The following is a 12,868-nucleotide window of genomic DNA, read 5'->3' on the forward strand; positions in this document are numbered from 1 at the left end:
AGGTCACAGCAAATGTGTCCTCCAAGTGCTTCGCTGAAGCCCTGAGTCTTCCTCCCTGTGCCATCTGGCTGCTGCACAAGAGCAAAATGGTTGTTTTTTCTTCTTTCCCAGCAGCCTATGAGTTATTCGAACACGTGAGCTCACCTCCACGGACAAAGAAAGGGCTGCCCGCCCACCCGCGAGCAAATGCTCAGCCAAATGGCAAACAGGATCGGGAGAGCAGAGAGGTGGCTTCCCAGCCCACCCGGCTTACTACCCTCCGAGTGCTGGGGGGACAGCTAACCCCCAGAATAAAGTACATTTTCAATCACTGTTCTAGAAACATAAATTGACTCTGATGAGGTTTTTTTTTCTGTCTGAGAACATCTATCTGTGTGTTGATTAAAAAAAGCAAACAGAAACAATAATGATGAATGAACAAGCATCTTTCCTGTCAGTAGCTCATTAACTCATGCAAGTGAGTTTGGCAAGCTCGGCTGGGAAAAATCTGAGAGTCGAAGAGCCAGGCTGTTTACAGGAAAATGAGATTTAAAGGGGAAAAAAACGTGCATTATATTAGGCTAGAGAAAGTTTTCACTAGTTGTAACAGCTCCTGAGGTTGTTCTCTCTGATAGTCCTCCCCTCTCTGACCATAAAAAGGGATAAACAGCGGTTTAACCAAACAAATTACTGTGCTAACTCCTTGGTGGGATGCGAGAGGGGCACAAACCTCTTCAGATGCCGCAGGGCTGGAGCAAATCCCAGCTGCAGGCAGTTCTGCCTGCAGCCCCAGGTCATTGTCAAAGACTTAACACCACAGCTCTTGTTGCCAGGAACAACCTTCCAAGCAGCAGTTTGCCCCACTCCCTCCCGCCCCGCGCTGGCCCTGGAGCCGAGGCAGCAGCACGTACCGATGTGCTGGGCGCAGGTGTCACAGTACTCGGCGTAGAGGGACTCGAAGCAGCTGCAGCAGTAGGGCCTGCCGTCCTTCATGATGTACCGCTGCCCCCCCAGCACCGTCTCGCATTCAAAGCAGCAGAAGTGCTTCATGTGCCAGTGCCGCCCTTCGGCCTCGGTGCATTCATCGGCAAAAATGATCTGTGGGGGGAAACACAAACGTGGAACAGAGTCGGTCAGAAAGGGGACCTGGGATACGGGTGCCAACCTTCGCGTCTCCTGCCTGTGCAGAGCAGCTGTGCTCCTTTGCTCATACAACCTCCAAATTTTATAGCCAACCCCCCCGTCCTGCATGGGAAACTCCCATGTGGCTTGCAGCAGGGGCACCCATCACTTCTTAAGGAAATCCATTAAAATGCAAATAGCTCAGGACTGCATTAGTGCACGGACTACAAAGCGCAGCTCGCAGTAACATTCTCTAAGCACATCCATCAGCAGAAAGGGTTGATCAGGGTAATAAACACGCTTATATACAACCTATCGATCTGGTGGACTTCTGAAGAACAGAGCAGCTGCTTACTAAAACACATTTACCCATCTCTGAAACAGAGACCCTAGTACAAGGATGAGTGAAAACACAAGGAGAAGTGGCAGCTCTCTGGAGGGGAGAGAAGACAGAGCTACCTGCCTCCTTACCAGTGTCTCTACCCCGCCCGTATATTCATAACAATGATTAGCAGTCATTATACCAGCGGGGAAACGGAGGCACGGAGCACTGTTAAGAGTGGGTTGGTGAAACAGCCATCTGAAATGGTTCCACCAGATGCTTTTTTTGCTGTCTCTATTTCTCATCCCCACCCCATCTCCACTCCCAAAGCTGCAAGGAGCAAGCAGCAGCCCAGCTCTGCTCCCTGGCTCTCTGTCCCAGCACAGGTCACACCGAGAGCTTTTCCCCTGCAGTTCCTCTTACCCCTGAGTTACTCTTTCTCACAATTAGTGCTGGATGTTTCAGGGGAAGAAGTGTGTGTTAAAGAAGGAGCTGAATGAAAGACTGGTATGAGAATTTGCAAGGATAAAAAATACATGAGAAAAAGTTACCCAGCCTAAGCCACAAGGAAATAGGGCCAGTCAAATGGTTAGGAGTTGTTTTTTTACTGTTAACATTACAAATTTAATTGGATACATACGTCAACGTTCTTTATATCTGAAGTGCATATAGCCTTGGATTTTTACTATTACATGCTTGCATAGATGGAACACGGTATTTTACAGTACACATGGTTTTCCACACTATGGTTTTCATAACTTTAAAAGCCAGAACAATTTCCTTCACCAGCCTTTTAAACAGAGATTGACACTTGAGAAATGCTCAAGAGGCGACTTTGTACGGTTTTCTATATTCATTTTGTATTCCATTTGTTCAGCTTCCTATAGCCCGTTAATCGCCTCTCTTAAAGCCTATTTCAGCTCAGCGTGTACTCAAACACTACTGTCTTGTAAGAAACACAGCACTCATCCCACCAGAATCTTCTTCTGGGGAGACGGAGGAGAAGGAAGGACCACGACACTCAGCTGAGCTAAAATCACAAGGCACGGAGGATGTGCTGTTACTGGAAATCCTCATGGAAAGCCTCCCCGGATCCTGCATTTAGATGAGGACCTCTCTCAGAACAACAACAGGCAAACTGCAACTAAAAATCCCCAAGATGCTCACCTGAAACCCCAGGAAAAGCTTGTATGAACCCCTGGAAAAGCCAAACTGTCATATTTCGTGTGCACACCTCCATACAGAGGCTCCCTGTGCTAACGGACCCACCGCTGCCAGGATGGATGGAGGGGAAATACCCTCCAGTTGGCAAGGGGAACCCTCTCATGCCATCCCCATGGGTAGCACCCATAGCAGGATATATCTTTTAAGTGGACAGAAGTCGGGGTGAGCTGGCTCTTACCTCGTCGCACGCCGCACAGCGGGGCTTGAGGCACTCGGCGTGGTGCCTGCCGCAGTAGATCTTCCCATCTTGGTAGAAGTAGATCAGGTCGACCAGCAGCTCGTTGCAGACACTGCAGATGAAGCAGGGAGGGTGCCAGCAAACGCCGTGCCCTGCTCGCGAGGCGAAGACGGCCATATCCCCTCCGTTGATCTGGCCACCGCACTGTCAGAAAAGCTGGGGTTTAATGGGGGGTGGGCGAATGCGATACCGCCCACCGCCAACCAGCTGCTTTCACAACCACGGCAGAAAAAGGTGTTAATTTCCGGTACCTCTTAATCTCTTTTCATCCCCATTTTGTGGCCAGGATATCAACAGCCTGCCCCCTGCACAAAGCCAGGAGCTGAAGCGACTGCTCCACATCAAATCCTGGTGATGGACGCCAGTGCTCGTAGCTCGTGGGGGGCAGGTGCTGCTCCTGCGAGCTTCACTTAACTTTGGTGATTCAAAGGCTGCCCCGCTTGCGCCAGTTCGTCAGCTGCTACCCACCTGCTCGCAGATCGCTCCCGTCATGGTTACAGGGAATGGCCGGACATTGCCTCTCCCTAAATTTTCCCTCTTCCTTTGGTTGCTGAAGAGTTTGAGTTCCCTCTTCTCCTCCTCATCCAATGAATTGCAATAGCGGACCTAAAAAACACAAGTGATGCTCAGTGTTATGGGTGTCCCTGGCTAGCAAGCCACAGTCCCATGGGCTTGCAAACCTCTGCACAGAGGTCACAAACTCTGTCCTGGGCTTAGGGGAGGCTGGAGAAACACTGCAATATGGGCTTCAGTCATCCCAGGGTTCAGCCAAAATTTCAAGAGGTAGAGATGAGAAGAAAGGGGAGAAAGAAGGTTGCTCTTTGGGTGCTAGGTTTTTAGGAATGTCTTAAAAGTCGGATCCTCTGAGTCCCACCCAGACCCAGCAATCAGACTTTTCCTGCTTTCTCCTTATGGCAGAGGTCTTAGAGAAGCTTTAAAATATTTTGTTGGCATTTCAAGAGCACAGCCTGTTTTCCCTGTGTAAATGATGGAGTTCCCGCTATTTGGGAACTCCAACTGTTCTTCCAGCATAGGGTCAAGTTTGCACATATGCAAAACCTCTGCGTTGGAAGGTAATAAGGAAATAAGTAAAATAAAAGGATACAAACAATGAGCGATGCAATTTCCCTGAAGCTTACAAAACTCTGAGGTTTTCCTGGCTATTTTCATCCTGCAGGCTTAGGCTCTTGGCTGATTGCATCTCAACAGAGAATACGACTGAAGAGCCAAGGTAGCCACGTGTAGCATCAAGTGCCCAATCTAGGCTCTGTTACTTTGGAGAGCAGGCTCATGGAGCCGAGCAGGATTATTCACATGAGCAACCAACACACCTTGAATTTTTTGAAGAAGCAAAACTGAGCATGAGGGGAAAGTGGATGCAAAATCTGCCAATTTGCAGAAAATACATGTAGGGTCGTTCCTCCAGCTTGCAGCAGCACGGGCTGCAGCAGCAGCATTCATGTGCATTATTCCTACGTTCTTCAGCTGTCGGAGGCTCTGGGTTTTCAGCGGCTGCCAGGGATGGCAGGCGGGCAGGTTGGGGCCCGAGGGTGTATGGGAAGAAGCCCCTGCCTGGTGCCTGGAGCTCCCCCAGCGCTGGCAGCGCTGTGCTGTGCCCGTGGCACCCAGCCACGCGCAGGCAAACTCGTTAAAATCTGACCTAGATCAAACAAGTTACCTGCATGTATTTTCCAGAGCGGCTTCTTCAGAAAGCAGCAGGAAAATAATTTTTTTTTGTTTACACAGGGAAATTTTGTGGGCTACCAGAAGCCAATGTTCTCACTGGTGAGAACAGGATGTCAAAGACTGGACCCTTTTTGCTGCCTCACATCTTTCTTGTGAGATGTAAGAAGGTTTATTTGCTCTGACTGGTCTTGACTCAACCTCTGGCTTGCCAGGCTCCCCCAGCTCCCAGCTCACGAGGCTCAGCCTGAGTGAAACCCCTCCTCAGCACAGGCACTCCCACTCCCAAGGTGAGTTGGAAGCAGCACTTGGGAAAAGGCTTCTGAAACATCTGACTCCAGCTGATCTTAACAGCACTTCAAGCCACTTTTAACACAGCTTTGGCCTCTGAGACCTGAGAAAATGCTTTTATTTCTGAGAACTGCAGAAAGATGATTTAAAAAGTTTTAACTTTACAAACAATGCCCTCCCAACCTCCAACACAATCCAAGCAGGGAGCAAACACGGCACTTAAATAGCAACATGATGAAACTCCAAATTAACCCCCCTGAAAAGCAGAAAGGGCTGTGAAAGGACCAGCCACACTTCCAACAAGAACAACCCCAGAAGATGCGTCTCCCCTCCCCACCTGCAGCCCTGATAGAAGTCTGAGGACACTTTTTGGTTACTAACCTCATTGTCGTGCGGTGGCAGCTGGTGCAAAAGCTGCTTTATGCGAGATTTTTCTCCCGGGCTGTTGACGTAGGGGACCTTGTCCTCGGGCAGGCAGCTGTAGTACTGGTGCACCTATGGAGCAAGAGAGGGGACTGCAGTGGGGCTCCCCAGCCGAGCCCGTGCACCCATGCCCAGCCACCAGCCACCCCCTGAGCCAACGGGCACTGGGTCTTCCCGATGATTTCGAGTGGGGAAAGGCAGCCACGCGCTGCTTTGGTTTTATTGCCTTTTCTCCACTGAGAAAGAGGGGTGCAGCCCCGGTGAGGCAGCGGAGCTCGTTACCGTTTGCTCTGTCAGCCTCCATAGCGTTAGCATGTTTCGCCGGCTGCGGGGATGTGTCGGCACCTGCCTCGGCAGAGGAGGTTAAAAAGGCTGCGCCCCGGCAGCCTCCGTGTTGCCGGCTATCTCAGCCTCCACCTCCATCAAAACCCTCTGGGCTTTTTTCTGCAGTAATTTGTGGAAATAAACAGCAGATAAAATCTGTTGGAAGGTTTGGGTTTTCTCCTTCGTCTCAGAGCGTATAATTAAAATCAGCTATTAAAAAGGCAGCGTGGTGGGGCACGGCATGCCCCGGCGCTGGAGGAGCCCAGTGGCAGCCCGGAGAGGAAGCACACCCTGAACCCCAGCGTCTCTCCTCCGACTGCCACACCTGGGACGTGTACTCAAGGGCCGGGCCAGGCACCGGGATGGGACTCACTGGCCGAGGATCAGCTCCAAAATGGCCACGGTGACGTTGAATGGCTTAGGAAGAACCAGGAGAAGGCAAAGGTAAGGGAAAGCTCAGCTGGGATCGGGAGTCTCTGCAGCCTCGGATGCCTCCGGATGCTCAGGCAGGAGCCAGGGGCTGGATGGCTTCCTTAAACCTGCACTTGGCTAGACACATGCAAACTGTTCTCCCGGTGCATACAGCTTTCTGCCTTTGCCGTGGTGGGAGTAACCCCGAGATGCTCCCTCGGCTCTCAGACACTGCAGCAATTCATTTCAGAGTGGCTGCACTGCCTGCAGCTTTCGCAGGGCTCTTCCCAATCGATGCTTGCTTTGCAGTGGCTTCTGATCAGCTTTTTCCCCTCACTGTACGTTTTGAGCTTTGGCCTAGAAAGCACCACCTGTGCTGGCTCTTCCCAGAGAAGCCCTCTCTGCCTGCACAACCCCACAGCATCTGTGGGATGTCAAGCTACCGTGGGTCACCGGGAGGGATGGGGACACAGAGGCAGGTCACACAGGGCTGGCTGGCAGGGGAGCTCGCCCACGGGCTTGCAGGCTGCTGGGGGCGGCTCATACAGGGAATTACCTTCAACAGGAAGAAATCACTTATTATTCCAGAATAAATATTCAAACCTGGCATTATTCAGGAATAATTACTCTGCATTCAGCTCACTCCGCTGTCTCATTCAGAGCTACCTGCGAGCAGAGCTGCTCCAGTGCTTGCAATCGCTTTTCTCAATTTATGGTTCCTCCCCAAACCGACCGTAACATCCATCTTTCCCCATCATCAGGTTTTGCAGAAAGGGAGATTTTTAGCAGATTTCCACCCGTAACTCTGCCGTGCTGATGACAAGGGAACTGCTCGGGTCATGAAGCTGAGGAACACACTGAGCATATGCCACTGCAAAACCCTAAATTTGTTTTACACAGCAGAAACAGACCCACCAGCTATGGAAACTGTCAAAGAAAGAAAGGCTGCTAAGTATTTTGTTATGTTAAAAAGAAAACAAACTATGTACATTAGAATACTTACTTTGCATTTATAGAGCATCCTTCATCCAGAGACATCAAAGCACATTAAAAACACTTAAATTCTTATGACATGCTACATGAGGTAGCAAATATACGCACTGGAAAGGACTATTTGCAGCATAATGACGTTAAATGAGCTCCCTGAGTTCATGAAGCTCGTCTGAGGCAGAGCTTGCAGCTGAAAATCTCCCGGCGATGCCCCGGCTGCCAGGCTACCACACTGCCATGCTGCGCCTTCCCGGCTGGTGCAGGCGCCTGATGACTTCTCTCAGCCAAATTCCCCACATGTGGACGGGCTGCTTGCTTTGCCCTGCGCTCAGGTTGGTTAGTTTGTGTTTTTATTTCTTGCAATGAAGTTTTTTTGTCCACTGAGTCCTTGAAGTTGGTGGCGACCAGGAATTACTTTTTTTTTTTTGAAGAGCTGCCAAATTCCATCAGGCTGCTCTGGTCCCTAGAGCAATGAGCTATGTAAGACGCTCACCCTGGGCAAAAAGCAGGGATGTGATCTCGTCCTTCGGCAGCCTGGGTGCTGCCTCCCTGGAGCCCGATGCGGCGGGATGTACGTGCCCAGCTCTGCTCCTGCTTCCACTGGGAAGTTTTCCATTTAGTCTCAGCAGGTCCGCAGGAACTGGCTCCCATCACAGCAGCAACATAGCTCGGCAGGGATGGGCAATTTGGTTTGAAAAGCAAAACAAAATAAATACAACAGGCTCCAACCTGTGTTCTGCTGCCTGAAATAACCTGAAAGGGTTTGCTTTGGATCTGCATCAGCCAAAGGGACCTTGTGCAGGGGTGCTCACGGAGGATATGGAGCGGAGGCAGCTGCCGGTCCTTGTCCAGTACCCGCGGGACATCTCGTGGGGAGAAAACCCTTTCCTTAGGTCTGCCGATGGCTTCCTCTGCTGTTGCCTTTGCACCCACCATCCCTCCTGGGGACAAACCTGAATGAGAGGGATGCACATATCCTTTCACCTGCGGCATCGCTCCTATCCTGAGAAGTCCAGCTAGAGTGCAGATGAAGAGCAGAAGGACATCCCTTGTCTGAGCTGATGTTAACCGAGGCTCGTGCAAATGCACTCTCTCATCCATCACCCATTCCCCATGGGATGCACCCAGCTCCCTGGATGGGAGAGCCAAGCCCAGGAGGGGCACAGGGTCGCAGGCTGCCAACATCCCCTGCCTCTGGGCTCAGCTGGCTGCCGATGGCATTTCCGACCCTGCATGTGAGCGGCTGGCAGGCGGGCTGGCATAGCCCAGTCGTGATGCTCAAGAATAAGGAAAAATAAAGAAGGAAAGGGGAGGGAGTCTCAGGTCAATCTGGCTTTTCAGGGAAAAGGCCTGCAGAAAATGTTAACTTGCTGAAAAACTAAAGCTGCTCAGTCTGCACTTTGCTTTTGTACAAAAGGTCACTGTCTTCCGTTAAAATAACTCCTCCTCTGTCCAGCTCTGTTTTGAAGCACGCACAAGCCTTTGCAGCTCGTAAGCCTTGCAGGGCCACTGCGGCCACAGGGCCTGATCCAGACCCCCCAAGCACTGGTGGACGGCTCCTCGCTGACCTTACAGGCTCTGCAACATGAGCTGAACCCAGATAAGGAAAACAGTGTGGGGCAACGACCCAGGATGGATAACATTTCCCTTTTAAATCATGCAGTATCTTTAACTGTTTTATTATTAAATACCTCTGCCATACAACACAGCAGCTCCACAATCTGCTACTTCCCCTCACAACAGATCTGCTCTGGCCATGATTATCCTAACAAGCATCATTATCACACAGGAGCCATGTGTGGGGTCGGGCTCGGTTTCATTCTCAGCTTCCCCACTTGCCCCTCTTCACTTTGACCTCTGCACACATCTGGATGGGAGAAACCCTGGAGGAAGCTGGAAACCATCAGACTGCGTTAAAGTAAGGCTTCAGACAATGTCACGAGGCCCCGATGCCACGGGGCCGGGCTGGCCAGCACAGTGGAAGTCAGGCTGGCTGCGGGTGCTGGGTGCCGTGGCACGCCGGGCGGGCGGGCAAGCCCCATCCTGCCCCGGGGAGGTCTCCCAGGCGCTCGGACGGGCTCTGTGCTGCGAGAAACCGAGAAACCGGCGCAGCAGATATCCATCTTCCCAGGGTGTTATTCTCACCTTCAAAAGGAAAATGTCCAAATGCCAAGGTTTGCTAACAAAAACTGATACACATTTTGGAAATTAACAGCTGCTTGGAGCTAAAAGGGGAGGGCACAGGGGGGAAGATAGAAATTAAAAAGGAAAGAAACCAGGAGAAAGGAAAGAACGTAATGTAAAACAAGGGTAGGAAAAAGCCTTTAAAGTGGAGCCAACTTTATTCAAAGGCACTGAGGAAAGTAATTACATTAGTTTACAAATGCCTTTGTGTTCTGTAGTCTTCCTAGGTTTGGGCTGTGTTTCCAGTTTAACTTTGACAGTTTACAAACCTACCCCAGCCCTGCTAAATAAAGGCAGGACTGCAGCTTTACTGGCAGTCCCAGGGGTGACCAAAGACAAAACCCACACCAGCACCTTTGTGGGCAAAGTCTTACACCTTGTCCTAGAATGAAAAGTTTGCAAACAACCTGTGAACTTAAGCCATTGATGAAGGATCTCTTTGATCAATGAATTAAAGGAGGCGGAGGGGAAATAGCATGTTTCTTATGCCATGAATTGCTGTTGGGAGGTAGCATTTGGTTGTACTCACCCTGAGTACAACACCCCTACCGAAAGCACCCACCAAACCGGGCTGTTTGGGATGACTGTACCACCGGGATGGACTACAAAGGAGCACGCAGTGTCCTGGCGCGGCTCAGCTGATGGGTGCCGACTTGCTCAGCCATAACAGCACATCCAGCTGGGCAATCCCGCCTGGCTTTCATGAAACCAAACAAACTGCAAAACCAGCTGCAAGGCTTTTGCAAAGAGCTCTGTGAGGGTAGTATGTGCTGGCCTGTGTGCAGCAGAGTGCCTGAACACAGATGTCCCCAAAAAGGGGACCTCGGTGGGTCAGCCACCACTCAGGCACAGCACAGTAAATCATCACTTGCAGTGGAGTTTGTTCAAAATCCAGGCGTGCCGACATTCTCCAACATCCCCTCGTGCCCAGGACAGCACCATTTCCCCTGGGACCATGCCAGGGTCCCACAGCCCCAGCAGCACACCCCACACCACTCAGGGACATACCACACCGGCGTGGGGAGCTGCTGGTGCAGTGTCTGTGGGTGCCTGTGTGCATGCACTCACTCGTGGCCCCTTCCCCTGGCTCGCTGTGCATGAGCTCCCACGAGCTCTGGCTGCAGTGGGAGGAAGGCGGCCGGTGGCTCTGACAAGCCTGTGCCAGCCCGGGCGAGTGGGGCTGCTCCTGCGGCTCGCCTGCTCCTCTCCAGTGCTGGCTTTTAACTGCATGTCAGGCATTAAATGATCTTTTACACCGAGCGCTTAAAACTGACAGAAATGAATCTGGTGTCTTCAGTATTTCTCTTGTCCCTGCTGGCCTCCCTTGGAAAAACAAAGGGGAAAAACAAAACCAAACAAGCCACACGCACATAACCCTCCCAACGTTTCTGCAAAACATTGCAAGTGCTTGTACACGTAGGCTCACACACAAGCTCCACAGATGATAGCACGTGTGAAACTGGAAAACGGGTTCAGTGTGCTTTGGCCCAAGTCTGGCACGTCCTCCTTTTCCCTGGCCATCAGGATACAAAGCACTTACTTATTTCTTGAAGGAAAACAATCCTTGCAGCAAGGCCAGATGCTCCAAAATGGAGAGTAGGAACTGCTGGACGGGTCTGCTGAGCACGGCAATGCAGCCAGGCACACACCTCAGGAGGGAGCTGGGGTCCCCGCTGAGACCCCGCATCCCCATCTGGGAGATTGCTATCACCCCCAGATCCATGAATGTGCCTGTGGCCTGGCACGTGGCGGCAGGAGAAGGATGCAACCCCCGGCGCCGGGCGGTCCGGCGCCCCGCAACGCTGGGTTTGCTCTCGGAAACCCGCTCCCGAGTCACAGGGACAAAGGCAGGGAACAAAGGAAAAATAATTTTCCTAAGTGCTATTTGTTCTGGCATGCTCTGCAGCTCTCTGCGCACTTCTCTCCCACAGCTAACGGCAGCCGAGCCGTTTGAGTGTTGCTGCTCACCAGTTGAGAACGACCTCCATTCCTGCCAAGTCTTTGGAGCAGTTCTTGGTCTGTAAGAGATCCCGCGGAAACATTGTTTCCTGCTGGCATCAAAGAAGAACATTTGAATGAGGGCTGTACATCCACAAGTTTTAGACTTGTGACAGTGCATGCCATGATTTTTCTAAGCAGAAATCTAATTTGGATTAAAAGGAGCCAGAAACAGTCCTTTCAAAAGCATCCGAGAGTGGTCTTTGTGCTGTGAGGTACTGACCGGCAGAGCTGCTCTTTGCACCACTCAGAGACCCCTGGAGCAGCAGCAATTATAATGATCATCTGCTGCATTGATCATAGTTGATAATTCCCCTGGGTGTGCCACTTAAAATAATCTTGTACTTATAAGTCATGGGGTAGCATACTAGAATAACGCCGCAACAAGGAAAAGCTGTAATTGTACACTGGAATAAAGCTCCAGGACAAGTTTATATTGTATAGTCCAGGGTTTTTCTGTTTTCTTTTCCACTCCCTGCTCTTCCTTTGCCCCTTACCTCTGCTGACCACCACACAGCTACTTCAAATTTAAGAACCAAGCAAACCATGTCAGGTGAGTGGTTTTGTTTCTGCAGTCCACCAAAAGAAGCCAATTCCCTCCCTGATAATAAGATTGTTCAAGGATTAAATACTTTTAACAGCTTGCATCATCTTACCACGACCAGGAAAACACCCCAGGATACAGAAACAAAGCAAAAGCCCAGACACATGGTTTTACAATGATGGGGTTTTTTTCAGCATGTGATGCACTCACACCTCCTTCATCCGCTCTGCTCCAAGGCAGAGGGAATAGCTCCAGGATCCCCTAACCTGCCCCAGCTGCCCCCAAGTCACGCAGCTCTGGCATCACACACGGAAAAAGCATTTTGTATGCGGGACTGCTGCTCGGTCCAGCTGGGAAGCATTCGGCACGGTCCGATGCCTGGAGGCTGGATTTAGACAGCTCCAGCCTTGAAATAAGAGCTGCTAACTGCCAGGCTATTTAGATATAGAAAGAGTTCACTGGGGAGGTGATGGACTTACCACTACCTCAAAGTGAAATTGGAGAGCTTTTAAAAATGTGCTGAAATACAGCTTTTGGATAAAATAGTACAGTGTGCACGTCGTGTGCAAGGGGGCAGAGTGAGAGGCGGCTCTGGCTTCTGGCACCAGCGTACATGAGTTACAGCTCCTCTTCAGCATCCTCAGCTTCCCAGACTACCATGCTCTGCTCTCAGGATCAGGATCTACCAAGGAAGATAGAGCTCTTTATGGGGCTTTTGTCTTTCCTTTACCTGGCCATAAATTAGCTTATCCATTCCCCATTACTATGCAGGCTTGGGGCACAGGGTTGCTTTGGCCTGTCTTGTTCCTTCCTTGCTGCATGCAAGACTTCAGTCTCTTGAGGAGTGAAACAGTCTGCTGAACTTACAGGGCTCAAGAAAGGACAAGAGGTAAAATGCACTTGACCGTGACACATAGGCACAAGTGAGGCACACATTCCCCAGAGATGACTGGCCCAGATAACGTACTTTCTACCACACCAAGGTTGTGAAAGTGGGTATCTTTAGGTAAGGTGCAAATGCATGTTCAGTGTAGGTTCATCTCCACTCTCCTTTCCTCAGTCTGTGACCTGAACAGCAACTGATGAAGCTTGGAGGTTTTATAACTCAAGCCCTTGCTATAGGTCTTGCAAAAGA

The 12,868-nt window shown here is 50.8% G+C and overlaps 1 protein-coding gene across 2 annotated transcripts in view; it reads right to left on the reverse strand.

The window, feature by feature from the left end:
• PRICKLE2 (prickle planar cell polarity protein 2) overlaps positions 1-12,868 on the reverse strand; it is a 109,838-nt gene that overhangs the window by 15,929 nt on the left and 81,041 nt on the right. For both annotated transcript variants that reach the window (XM_074836206.1, XM_074836207.1), the window contains 4 exons: positions 5,241-5,354; positions 3,354-3,491; positions 2,826-3,029; positions 891-1,077 (listed from right to left, as the gene is read on the reverse strand). In XM_074836206.1, coding sequence (XP_074692307.1) covers positions 891-1,077; positions 2,826-3,029; positions 3,354-3,491; positions 5,241-5,354 — 643 coding nt within the window. The remainder of the gene's footprint in view (positions 1-890; positions 1,078-2,825; positions 3,030-3,353; positions 3,492-5,240; positions 5,355-12,868) is intronic.

The sequence above is a fragment of the Strix aluco genome, chromosome 11 (genome assembly GCF_031877795.1).
Source record: "Strix aluco isolate bStrAlu1 chromosome 11, bStrAlu1.hap1, whole genome shotgun sequence".
In the NCBI taxonomy this organism is placed as follows: domain Eukaryota; kingdom Metazoa; phylum Chordata; class Aves; order Strigiformes; family Strigidae; genus Strix; species Strix aluco.